The sequence below is a fragment of the Cajanus cajan genome, chromosome 5, assembly GCF_000230855.2.
Source record: "Cajanus cajan strain Asha chromosome 5, NIPB_CcT2T_4, whole genome shotgun sequence".
NCBI classification, from domain to species: Eukaryota; Viridiplantae; Streptophyta; class Magnoliopsida; order Fabales; family Fabaceae; genus Cajanus; species Cajanus cajan.
Window position 1 is genome coordinate 47,801,160 of NC_138521.1, and position 12,994 is coordinate 47,814,153.

Genomic DNA, 12,994 nt, shown 5'->3' on the forward strand with positions numbered 1-12,994 from the left:
TTTTTAACTTATAGATCAAATATACAAAATTTTAAATCCATATATATGATAATTCATAATATAGATTCAAATCAATGTATAAAATATTTTTATGATTATCCTTCGATTTGAATTAACGAAACAAAGTATCAAATAAACTTCAAAAGTTTTAAAAAATTATATACTTGATCTATGCATTAAGGAGTTTTAATTTAACGTTGGATCATTAAAATTCATTGTACAATATGAATTATTGAATGTAATAAGTTAAGTAAGAGTTACTCTTAGAGTCATTTGATTTTTCATATATATATATATATATATATATATATATATATATATATATATATATATATATATATATATATATATATATATATATATATATATATATATATATATATATAATCTTTTTGAGCCCCTACCAACCATGGACTCTAAGCCGTTACACCTTCAAACTATGTCCAAGACCAATGTTGCTCATAAGTTAAACTCCCCGTCGTGAGTTTTTTATATCATAGAATTGAACTATGTTATGTAGTACTTTGTAAATAATTTTAAATTAATTTATCTCGATATGTATGCCCCTAACTCATGTCCATGATTAGAAACTTTACTATTAAACCTTCAATTATATTATCTTCACCTTATACTATTAAACCTTCAATTATATTATCTTCACCTTATAGTACTCTGCTACTTTCATTTTAAGTTGTATAACTTTTCCATAACTTACAAATTGTAACTAGATAAAATCAATCATACTTCCTACAAAGTTTATGCACTTTCCTTCTTTAAGACTCTTGGAACAGATCTTGTCACCTTAACACGAAATGAAACCTGCACATAACTTGGATTATTAGGTATCATAAGTCACCATTCAAAATAAATTACAAATACTCTGGCAAGTATAACTTATAACATGCATACAATATTATATGTAAGCCATCGAACATAAATATTTGTCTTTAACAAATGAGAAGAGAAACATAACTTGAATAATTTTTGTGCACCTCCCACAAGTATTTAAATAAAATTAAGTGAAATTTTGGCATTGATAAAAATTAAAATAAATTAATATTTTAAATTTAAATAATTGTGAGATAAAAGTATATATAAGTAACACTACTCAATGAGATAAAACCATCCAACTATTAATGTGCAACTTTTATAGTATGAGTCTCATTAGTTGATCAAACAAATGTAGAGCCTTTGTCATAGGTTGATCAATGGCATCTCATATACCTAATACAGTTTCTAGAAGATGCAAATGTGTAATATGAATACGACAATCAATTTTTAAGACCTTTTAACTCACCTTCTTAGAACCAAATTGAATAACATCAGATGGACGAATGCGAGTAGGATAATCATAAGGTACTCGATACTGCTTTCCTTCATTGCTGAAAACATAACGAGAATGATATTAAATGAATTTTTCAAATACTTAAATCTTTTCTAAGTAAACAAAGTACCTTTCATTTTTTTTTTACTTACTTAATGATCCAAGTGCCATGTTCACTTCGCAAATCAGTTAAGAAAAAGGCACCATCCTTATAATTAATTCGAGCATGCTTGGGAGAAACCTTAAAATGAGAAAATATTAATTATGTTGCATGATGTCGAAGTATATCAAGTGTGGAACCATGTTTGATTTAGGTCATCATAAAATTTCTACCTGGGGTGAAGGTATTATAATGGAATTGCTTTGATGATCTTGTAGTGGTTCACTCCTGCAATTATAGAAACATATATGAAAATAGGTTGAAAGTGAAAAATACATTATATTTAAAATAATTAGGAATGGAACTACAAACCACTAATTGATCGATGACCAAAAATCGTGATCATTCTCATGTTTCAAAGGTACATCCAAAAATAGTTACAAATTAATATTTGCAAATTATGAGTATAATCTAAGAGCTATTTTGTCATTGCATTGTAGGTAAGTGTAGCAATATGCATACCCAATTATGAATGATTTTGCATCATTTCGACTTAAAGTTATAGGCTTTGAAAATTTTGTTCCATCTCCACGTGGTAACAAAATCCACCTACAATTGAAATAAAAAGGGTGGACATAAAAGTTACGTGATCTACATTTGCGATAAGAAATATATAAAGAATGACACTCCTAAATATTTGGTCACAGACATACTCTCCATTTATGGCACGTTCAAGTGCTTCATCATTTTTAAACCATCTATGTAACTGGTCATTTGCCTTCATAAATAATAAAATATTTATCAACATTTAGATCATAAGAAATTTAATATATATCAACATATAAATTACTAGACATACAATATCTTCTCAGCAACGCAATACAAAATTAACATATTATTTGAGCAACGTACTTTATCTGTTAGCCTGCAACTTAGTGGTCTACCCTCAAGTTTGGAACTGCAAATGGAGCATCGTGTTTCAAGTGGTAAGTAAAGAAATTGCACAACTTTACACAACTACATTGATGATGATACATAATATTTTTGCCTTATTGGAAATAAGTAAAAAAAACTAAATATTGTTATCAATATTGTTAGTTTCTTGAACTTCTCATCATTTTTCCGTTATAGCAAGTTTCAAATTGCATGTTGAATGATACGGCCAAAGTAAGAACAATAAAAAAGTATATGACCAAAGAAAAGTGGGCTTTAAACATTACCTATTTCCAGCTATGACCCAATTCAACAAAAAAGACATCATTGTGTCAACAAAACACCTTCCTCCAAATATTCCCGGATGTGGTATCCGAAACTTAGTCAAAAACTACAAAATATGGGAAGTAATAATGAATTTATGTAACTCATTATTTCAATTTGAAATGTTTACCTTACTATATTTTTTCATTCTCGTATTGACAAAATTTAAATTCTTACCTCTAAAGGGCCAAGACCAACATATAGATATCTCTTGTAAATTGAAGCCATAAATGCAGCCATTCTGGCCATTCCGTGAATAATGGCAACCCGTAGTCTTCTTTCTCTCTCGTAGCTAGAAGCATTAGTGGAAATGGGGACAAAAGATGAATATCATTAATCACCAAAGATATTTATCACCAAATTTACAAATTTTAAAAAAGATGAAACATTATTAGACCATGTTGATATGACAAACCATCTCTTTGTTGAAATCAAGTTAATAATATTAATATTTCGTTTTGCATGAATGCAAAATGCTATGTTACCTCCTTAAGGAAGAATCGATGTCAATTGGACTCCTTGATTTAATACTTCGTTCCCATGCATTGGACAACTCCCATGCAAGTTGATAACTATCCTAAAAGGACAAAACAATCTTGTTAGAAAGGGCTTTTGCCTCACTTTTGAGTGTTTCATTGAGTACCAATTCCTTTTAAGGCTCTGACAAAAGTCTAGAGATGAAAATAAAATTGTTTATTTCAAAATCTCATAAAAAAAATAGTATATTGATTAAAGTAAAAAGCTAAGAAAAAGTATATGAAACACAAAGTCCGAAAAATCAATGATAACTTATGTGTATTAGGTATGTATGAGCGATAAAGGGAGAATGTGACAAATAGAAGCCCCTATCATGTTTCTTATTATGAGTAATATAATTTTTATGTAAAACAAAAATAACATCTACAACAATCATTATTTATGGTACAATAAGTTTGTACTTTTTGGACTAACACATAAAAATTTAGAACATAATGTTTAATTTTATTTTGTAGGTAAGATGACACACATGGCTATAAAGAAAATGAGAGATATCTAAATCATAGATGAAATTTATGACTTGAAATAACATTATGCTCACTTGGATAAATCATAAATGTATGAACATATAATATTTAAAATAATATTTTTTTTATTTATCTAGTATAATTCCCCCTTAATTAGTTAACTCTTGGTCTGGGTAAGTAGGAAATTGATATAAGTAATATAAAACTCATAATAATTTCATAATTCATTGAGAAAGGATGAATAAACAAAAATACCAGATAAAGAGAATATTTACCTCAATAGCCATGCATCCTCCTTGTCCCATATTTGGCTGCATGGCATGGATGGAATCTCCAAGCAAAGTCACACGACCCTTTCCCCACGTCAATGTTGGTATCCTGTCATATATGTCTCTTCGTAGAATTGCTTCTTCTTTTGTGTCAAGTATCAAATCTACAACATTATCACACCAATCTTCAAATATATTAAGTAGTCTTTCCTTTTTTCCTGCCATGTAGAAAGAACTATGAAATTAAACATAATGATTTAACCTTTTCTCCTTATAGAAATGGAAGAAAATATATTCATTTTTATTTATATTTTTTCAAGGCTGTCCAATTTCTCCATTTCCAATGCTAAATTAATATCATAAAACCTAGGCTATTTGATTAGCATCTTTACACCATAATACTAACTTTATATAAATAATCCATGTCTAGGAACATGGGTGAAAACTCAACAATAAAAGAAAATGAATCATACATAGAATCGACAAGTGACATTTAAGTCCATATTTAATTTTAACAAAAATAATTCATTAGATAATTTCAAGTAGATATTGTGTTAACTACTATGATGCACAAATACAAATTAAATATGAAACAAGTCTGATTTAGTGATACAATATTTATTATAGGATAAAACAAGATATACATATATGTGTGTAAAGTTTATTGAATATGATATATATATATATAATTTTACAAATTCAAACTAAGAACACACTTTTTGTACATTTCAAAAAATAAAAAGAAATTATAAATCACAGTCATTACAAATCACATCCTATTATCTACAAAATAAGTAGTTTCAATCTCATTCCACCTAAAGAGGACACCTTCCATGTCTAGTTCACCAAAGAGACTATGTTTTATTTCTCACACCTACTAGCAAATTACAAAGAGAAAAAACCCATGTGACCTACTTTATAATTAAAGGAGATGTGTTTGAGTGTTATTGTGCAAGCAATTAATATAAGTATAATTATGTATCAATCTAGCCTTTTAGTTGCATAATTTGATTATTTTGAAGTATTCTACTGTTCGTGTATGTAAATTGATGGATTGGAGAAAAAAATACGAAATTGCAAGTTGTAGAGTTTTTATTCGTGAAAATGACGTTAAACATCATTTTCGACACTAAGCATCATGGTAGTAGAAAGCTAGACTTGTTGTCTGTGACCCTCAGGCTAAGCGTGAGTTTCATGTTGAGTGTGACTTAAACTGAGCCTAAGTTTCACGTTGAGAGTGGCTTAACCAGAGAGAAAAAGGTTGTTCTCTAAAAGTTTTGTGTTGAGCATTAGATTTGACACTGAGCGTCCCTATGGTTTTGATTTGTTTTTTCTTTATCTATGTTCCTTGAATTCCAATGATGTAATGTAAATCCTCACGTTACTTAATGTCAATGCTTAATGAAGCGAGTATGTATATTAATGGCATGATTGATAATAATTGATAGAATGGATGATATGGATGATTCTTGTGTTAAATATGGATGTCCTTAAATATATTGATTGAATGAGATACTTGAATTGTGTATGAAAAATATAATATATGGTGAATTGTTATGAATGATAAATAGTATGCATGACAAATCATATGTATGAAAAATCACTGAGTATGTGTAGTGCATTATGATATGTTAGAGAGTCAATTGTGACATGCATCATATACACATAAATCGGCAAATCATTATATGTGCATTGAGCATATCTTGTTATAGACACCACATGCATACAAATCAAGATTCCATATCTATTGCATTTCATATTGCATATAATTGTCTATTATTCTTGAGAGTGTTTGTATGATGTGTTAAGAATGAATTATGAATTATTTACATTGCAACCATGTGGAATGTGTGTCTATTTGTAAAGTGCTTATTTTATAAATGCCATGTTGTGTGGTTATCTATCTTTAATCTCAAGCCATGAGGTAGTGTGAGAAGTTTCTCACTCCCCTTGTTTCCATGTCTTTGTTATAATTTATATTATTGTAAGTAATGCTCATCATGATATTGATGATGCCAAGGATGAGATTTAGACCTTGTGTTGGGAATGCTTTGACAAGATATGTGACATCGGGCCTTAGACTAAGATTACTTTCTACATTATGTTTTTAATAGGTCTCATGTTCATATTTGAATTTCCACAATTTGTGATTTTGTTTTGAGAGATTGTTATGTGACTCTCTTTACCTATGTTGGATTTTATATTTGGTTAATTATGCATGGAATAATTTTTAATTTTATATCCATTATTTTGTTAAATATACATTATACGTGTATGTAGGGTAGATGATGTCACAACTAATTACCTTATTCTTGTACATCATCAATAGTTTACAAAATTTAGACACAATGAAGGGCTTGTTTTTTCATTCCTTTTCCTCTGGAAATTGACAAAGGTAGCATGGATGAACCTTTGAGAACGAGTGTTAATCCTCTTCCTCCACCCCTAATCATTGCCACATCGTCATCACAACATAGTGGAGACACCCTCCCACCATTGATGATGTCATTGTAGCATCTACATGAGCTTTGTTGTTGTACCAACATTAATGCCTCCATGAAAACCCTTCATCATTTCTTCTTTTGCAGTGCCTTCTAGCTTAGTATTTAATAGGCTAGTTTCTTCAACGATGTCAAGAGCATATTTCATCCAAGAGATTATTAGACCACTTTTGGATTGAGTAACTTCAATACCCAAGAAATACCTAAGCATACCAGTGTCTTTAGTCTTGAACTAATTAGAGAGGTACTTTTACGTGAATAATGCTATGATGATTATTTCTTCTTATAACAATATCATCCATTTATATAATGAGGTAGAAACATCCTTGAGGCGAATGTGATGAAAGAAAAAGTGGTTAGCTTCACTATGAATCATAGCAAACTATTTTATAATATATACTATTAAAAATATATCACTATAAGGCTCTAGATACCATGTTGAAAGTAAAAGAGTAGATGCATAAAAGATGAGTTGAACTATGTGTTTTACTACACCACAAGATAGGTTTATATAGATGTTCAATTCATTCAACGCACATGATTTGGGGATATTTTGTTTCTCCTAAATAAGATATTATGCGTAATTACTAAATATTACAATATTATTCTCAACAATGTTTTAGCGTGTTGATACTCTTAATGAATTTGATTATATCGATTGTCTTTCCTTTTTCATTTAGTTATGTTTATAATAGGGCTTCCATGATTCAATCGACTAAAAGTGTTGAACAACAAGAGTTCGACTACTAAAGGTGTCCAAATGTGTGAGCAAGGGCTTGATCAATGAGGATGTTGATCTTAAGACAACAAATGATTTAGCCATCAAGGGTGTCGAACTATAGGCCAGAGTTTGGTGATTGAAGGTGCACAATTGTAACCAAGGACTCAATTATTCAGTATATAGCCAAGGGTTCGATCATCGAGAAGGTCGAATTATGACCAAGGTCTTGACTATTTGCTTCGGTCATTGTGGGTGCCAAATTCTGACCAAGGGGTTTGATGGCCAAGTATGTTGAACACTTATATCTTTTATCCTAAACATCGTTTCTCAATTGGTCCTACGATTTCCAGTATTTTGCCAACCGGATCCCTATTTGATATACAAAAAAATAATCAATATGTCATGACCATGACAGTTGAAAATTCATTATGGCTAGTGGCTACAATTAATTCAAAGTCAACATCAATTATCTAATGATGTGTTTGATAGAGAAGAAAGAAATAAATAAGAAATAGAGAAGAGAGAAATAAGTGAATGAAAATAGGTAATAAATAGAGTAAAAATTTGGTTATTTGATTGAAGAGAAATATGTGAGAAATAAAATATATATTAAAAAAAGAAATAAATAAATAAATATAAACAAATAAAATAGAGTAAAAAAGGAAAATAAAAAATAAATATTTTTAAAATGAATTTTTATTAATTATTTTTATTTTAATCAATTAAATAAAAAAATAATATAACTGAATAAATAATATTTTGAAATAAAATATATAACTAATTAAAATTAAGTAATTAATTTTTAATTAAAAATAATGAAAATAATAAATTTAAATTAATTAAATTTAAAGTAGATAAACATATTTGAATATAATATAAAAAGTTTTATAATAGAATAAAAAGAATTTGTAGTCGAATAGAAGTTTCTTATTGGAATAAAAGTTTGGTAATCGAATAAAAATCGAATTCGTAAACAATAAAATGTATTCAAATAGCATTTTTATTTATTCGAATAATATTTTTGACAGTTTTAAACCACAAATATTTTCTTAAGAAATTTAAAATAAAAAAATAAAAAAAGAAGAAGAAATAATTGTAACGGTTTTTGACTGCCAAAATTTTTAAAAAAAATTAATTAATATATTTTCTAACAGTTTTAAAATTGCTTTCAATAAAAAAATATCTCTAAGTAGATGACATAAAAATTTAACATTTCCAGAGGTTGTGCCTCTAACAGGTTTGAAATCCCAAACTCATTGAGAATGCATACCATTGGGGTCATCAACACCACCAGGAGGTTCTTTGTGAAATGCATACCATTGCATCTTTCCAGCGCCAACATCTGTAGCCACGAAGTATTGCTTGTGTCCCAAGAATACTCGGTATCTTCCAACAGATAACTTCAAGTAAGCTTCTCAACTCAATATAAGTAATATTAACAAAATATAATCATAATCCATGGAAAATACATGAATAATAGTCAACATACCCAACAGTTTCAATGTCAGCAGGCACAAAATCTACAATGCCAGTATAACAAGTATAGCCAGAGTAAACAGCTTCCGAGGGCCCGAATAACTGCTTCCTCACCTATTCTTAACAAAAATTACAATAAGGTGAAATGCAGAATTTATGATTATATCATATGAACCACTTACAGACACAATGATTGAAATAATTCACTACTTCACAATGATAGAACAAGTTTAACACACACATAAACTCCACTGTACCTGTCATGTTTAAGTGTGACATTTACTTTAATATGGGAAAAACTTATTTGCTAAAGAATAAGATAGTAATCAGAGAAGAGTTAATAAGACCTTGGACCATATACCATCTGCTCCAACCAACATATCTCCTTCAAATTTCTGACCATTCTCAAGCTCTACTGTTACCTGAAATTGTGAAATGCTGGATGAGAAATTATTAAACGTCAATATATGATATTTTAATCATATTAGCCTGCCAAAGCATATTCAATATATAAGAAATAAAAGCTTCACAATGAGAATATTAAACAATCAAGAAGCTTTCTCTAATTACCTTGTTTCCATCGTCCACAAAATTAACAACATTACTGGCATTCTTAATGACATCTTCCCCAACTGCGCGAGCTAGAATCTCTTGTAAAACTATTCGACTAATAATTCTCGTGACTGGAAGTCCACGTTCCACTGCAGGTGTGAATGTATCGAGCTTGACAAACCTGATGTCACGCCACTACTATTGTTAGATGGCATTTTTTGTAACAGTCGTGTGTTGGGATACAAACAAATTCCGCATCAATAAAATAAGAGAAAAAATAACAACTTATAAAATACACGCATACTCCAATAATTGAGAAGTCTTTTTGATAATGATCAAAAGCAAAATCCTGAGGAGTTAGTCCTAAACCGGATAATATCCTATTATTATCAAATTGTGTGTAAAAATAATTCTTATAAAATATTTCTTCAAACAAATACCATAAAATAATTCCATAAATGGTTAGGTCAATAACAACTTATAAAAAACAAATATACTCCAATGATTGAGAGGCCTTGCGGACAATATCTCATCATTTTAAAGTTGTATGTAAAAATAACTCTTATAAAATATCCCCTCAAACAAATATCATAAAATAATCCCATTATCGTGATATGGAAATTTGTCTATTCAAACTTGCATGTAGTAGAATACTTCTCTAATCAGAATTTTAATTTCATTACATGTTATCAAAATTAAACTAATTTTTATCATAATAAAGCACAAGGAGTACCATATTATATCTTTGTTTTGTCCTTAAACCAATTAGTCACAATAGCATTCATTATAAGCTTTTGGCTAACTTGGTTTTACCACACAAATCCTAAATACGTGTTAAGATATTTTAAAATAAGAGTTAATCACTTATATACTATTAATATAAAATTTTACAGTGATATAACACAATTAAATGATATAATTGATTGCTAGTGTAAAAAAATTTTACACTAACAATATATAGATGATTAACTCTTAAAACAATTCATAAGAATATCACAATTGCGTACTTTAAGAGAGAACAAGAATAAAAGAAAGACACTTAAATTACCGAATGAAACAAGTACTTAAGCTTTTAACTTACCAAGAACCAGAAACCCCATCTACAAGTCCATTGATTCTATTACCCGTGATACAACCAGCTCTCATAACTTCCTCAGCAACCTCTAAATCTATAGCTTCCAAAGAAGCCAAAGCATTGCTCATAATCTGAATTGGACCCCTGTATTGTCCCTCTCCTCTTACAGCACTCAAATCCTTCTCAAACACCACTACCTCAAACCCTTTTCTCTTTGCAGCCAAAGCAAAAACCAACCCTCCAATCCCTCCACCAGCCACAAGTATCCGAAGCTGCTTCTTCAAAGGGGTTCTATTCCCACCTTGTGATGAGGGTGAAACAGCAGGAGGATCCTCTACCACTGCACCTTTCACATGCATCACTTTCTTCCTCTGCTTCCTTGTTCTGCATCCCAGGCCACAGTTATAGCCAACAAAAGGTGAAGCATCAAGTGGAAGCCCTTTGTTCACGGGAACTGAGAAACGGGTTCTTGAGAAAGCTGGTGTGGATGGGTTAAGAGAACTGTAATACATGGTAGAAGCCATGGTTGTTGTTCTTGTTGCGTGTGTCCAAGAAAATGTATTGTGATCCATCAAGGTGTTAATACCACCATTTTCAATCGTTGAGTGTTTTCTGAAACTTGTATTGTGATCCTTTCATATCAGCATTTTTCCATTACGTATGGAAAATTATCTTTCCGTATTAGGAACTAAATCAAGCTAAGAAATATAGAAGAGGAAGCTAAAGAACTGATTAGTTGTGCCGCATTTTTGGACCGCTAAAACATTCTTTAAAAATAGAAATTGGAAGGCTACACGATACGACACTAATTAGTAATTCGGGAACATGTGTTCACTGCACCATTTTATCAAGTTGCAATATAGCCACCTGTTAAGATAGGTTTTTATTAATATTTTAGTCGGTATGACATAGTCTTTGTGTGGGAAATTTAAACGTATCAGCCACTGCATTGAATATATACATTGAACACTAGATAGTTCAAAGATAATTGGATGTAAAAATAATACTAGTTTTCTTTATTTAAAAGCTGATCCATGCAGCAGACTGCAGAGTCGGTATTGTACAGTACATTTCTGATGAAAAAATTAACCTCGTGCGGCATGGAAGGAGGAGCACCACAACGTATTGGACTTATAGATTGAAGATTAGATATTAACGCTTCGATTGTTACAATTGAAATAGGGAAGGAATGGTAAACATAGATAAAATAATGAAGAAGAATTTTTTTAATTATTTAGTATCGAAGAAATTTATCAGAAAAAAAAGTATAAAAAAAATTGTGGGATTTATATATATATATATATATATATATATATATATATATATATTTGCAAATCAGGACAAAAAAAAAAATATACTCTTAAATTACGAGAAAAAGTTTGTTTAATAAATTATTTTTATCAAACACAATACTTAAATTCAAGAATTTGAAATTTAAAGACCAATCAAATTATCAATAAGTTTAATAAATATTGATAATTCTTAAACATTTTTATTAAATAAAATATAAATATATCGAATGATTCCATTTTACTAGTCTTAATAAAATCATTATTTACATGATTTTTTTATTTATTTAAATAAATAAAAAAATTATTCAAATTTTTTTTATAAAAAAATTATAACATTTCAAATTTTCTAAAATTGTTAAAAGGATATTTTTGATTAATTAAAATATTTTAAAAGACATATTAGAGACTTTAAATAATTATAAATATTTTAATTAAATAATAAATATTTAAAAAATTATTTTATATAATATTTATTGGAAAAATATGTATTTTTATGATATTTATTTATAATAAATATTTGGAGATAAATATATGTTTTTATTATAATTTTATTGTTTATATATTTTATTTTAATTATAACTGTTAGACTATATATATATATATGTATGTATTATATTTATTAATTATTATATTGTTATAATTAATTAATTATCAAACCATTAAACATATTTATCGCCGCTTCTCATTTTTTCCACACATTTCGCATTAACCAAATACAGTGTGTTGGAGCAATTTTTGTCTCTCCCTCATTTTTCTTTTCCTGTGTGTGGATTTGATTGTTGTCCCACTAACAACAATGGTATATATCAATTATCAAAGCTTGCCAGTCACACGAGTGAAAAGATATTATCGAAATAAGTAAGGAAAGAGAATGTTCTCACCTTATAAAAGATATATAAAGTTGATATAATTTCAAGAGAGATATGTAACTAAGTTACAATATTATTTGTTAGTCCAATCTCAAAATAAATAGAAAGTTAAAAATTAATTATTAGGAAACTTTAATTAACCACAATTAAAGTTACAATGAAACAACGTTAACGTACGTAAAAAACAGAGTAGTAGTCGTCGCTATAATTTATTATGGAAAGACAACAGAAAAATCAGGAATCATCTCAAACCAATAAAATAAGTAATGTATTAGCATCATATGACGTTGGTCATGTTTATTTAAATGTGTAAAATTAGTATAACTTTACCATTAAAACAAGTAAAAAAAATTATTTATTTTAAAAGGAAATTTTAATACTAATTATATTTTTATTGTTACAAAAAGGAGGATTATTATTATATTTATTTATTTAAAATCAACAAGTATAGAACCTTACTCTTCCGTTGTGTTGATATTTTTTAATTATGTTTTATATTTACTTTTTTTTGTGAGATTCTTTTATTATATAACTTTATTACACAGGATATAAGA

At 28.7% G+C, this 12,994-nt stretch overlaps 1 protein-coding gene across 2 annotated transcripts; it reads right to left on the bottom strand.

Annotated features, from left to right (window-relative positions):
* Window positions 1-406: 406 nt before the first annotated feature.
* LOC109817363 (zeaxanthin epoxidase, chloroplastic) lies at window positions 407-11,051 on the bottom strand. 2 transcript variants are annotated; one of them, XM_020382596.3, is made up of 16 exons: window positions 10,286-11,049; window positions 9,223-9,385; window positions 9,000-9,074; window positions 8,666-8,766; window positions 8,447-8,562; window positions 3,961-4,172; window positions 3,167-3,258; window positions 2,859-2,973; window positions 2,645-2,748; window positions 2,337-2,382; window positions 2,138-2,202; window positions 1,947-2,033; window positions 1,658-1,712; window positions 1,477-1,565; window positions 1,298-1,382; window positions 408-819 (listed from the first exon to the last, which is right to left on the bottom strand). In XM_020382596.3, the coding sequence occupies exons 1-16, from the start codon at window positions 10,849-10,851 to the stop codon at window positions 757-759; spliced, it is 2,034 nt and encodes a 677-aa protein (XP_020238185.1). In that variant the 5' UTR covers window positions 10,852-11,049; the 3' UTR covers window positions 408-756. The 2 variants fall into 2 exon arrangements, with proteins under 2 accessions (XP_082931404.1, XP_020238185.1); XM_083075278.1 differs by lacking the exons at window positions 1,947-2,033; window positions 2,138-2,202; window positions 2,337-2,382 and having other exon boundaries at window positions 407-819; window positions 10,286-11,051.
* Window positions 11,052-12,994: the final 1,943 nt, after the last annotated feature.

What these genes read in the sequence shown, in the direction of transcription:
- LOC109817363 (XM_020382596.3), bottom strand. Translation starts at nt 10,851, where the DNA reads ATGGATCACAATACATTTTCTTGGACACACGCAACAAGAACAACAACC. An exon ending in TGGGTCATAGCTGGAAATAG is followed by an intron (nt 2,383 to 2,644) that starts GTAATGTTTAAA and finishes CTCCATTTGCAG; the next exon opens with TTCCAAACTTGAGGGTAGAC. An exon ending in TTATAATACCTTCACCCCAG is followed by an intron (nt 1,566 to 1,657) that starts GTAGAAATTTTA and finishes TCTCATTTTAAG; the next exon opens with GTTTCTCCCAAGCATGCTCG.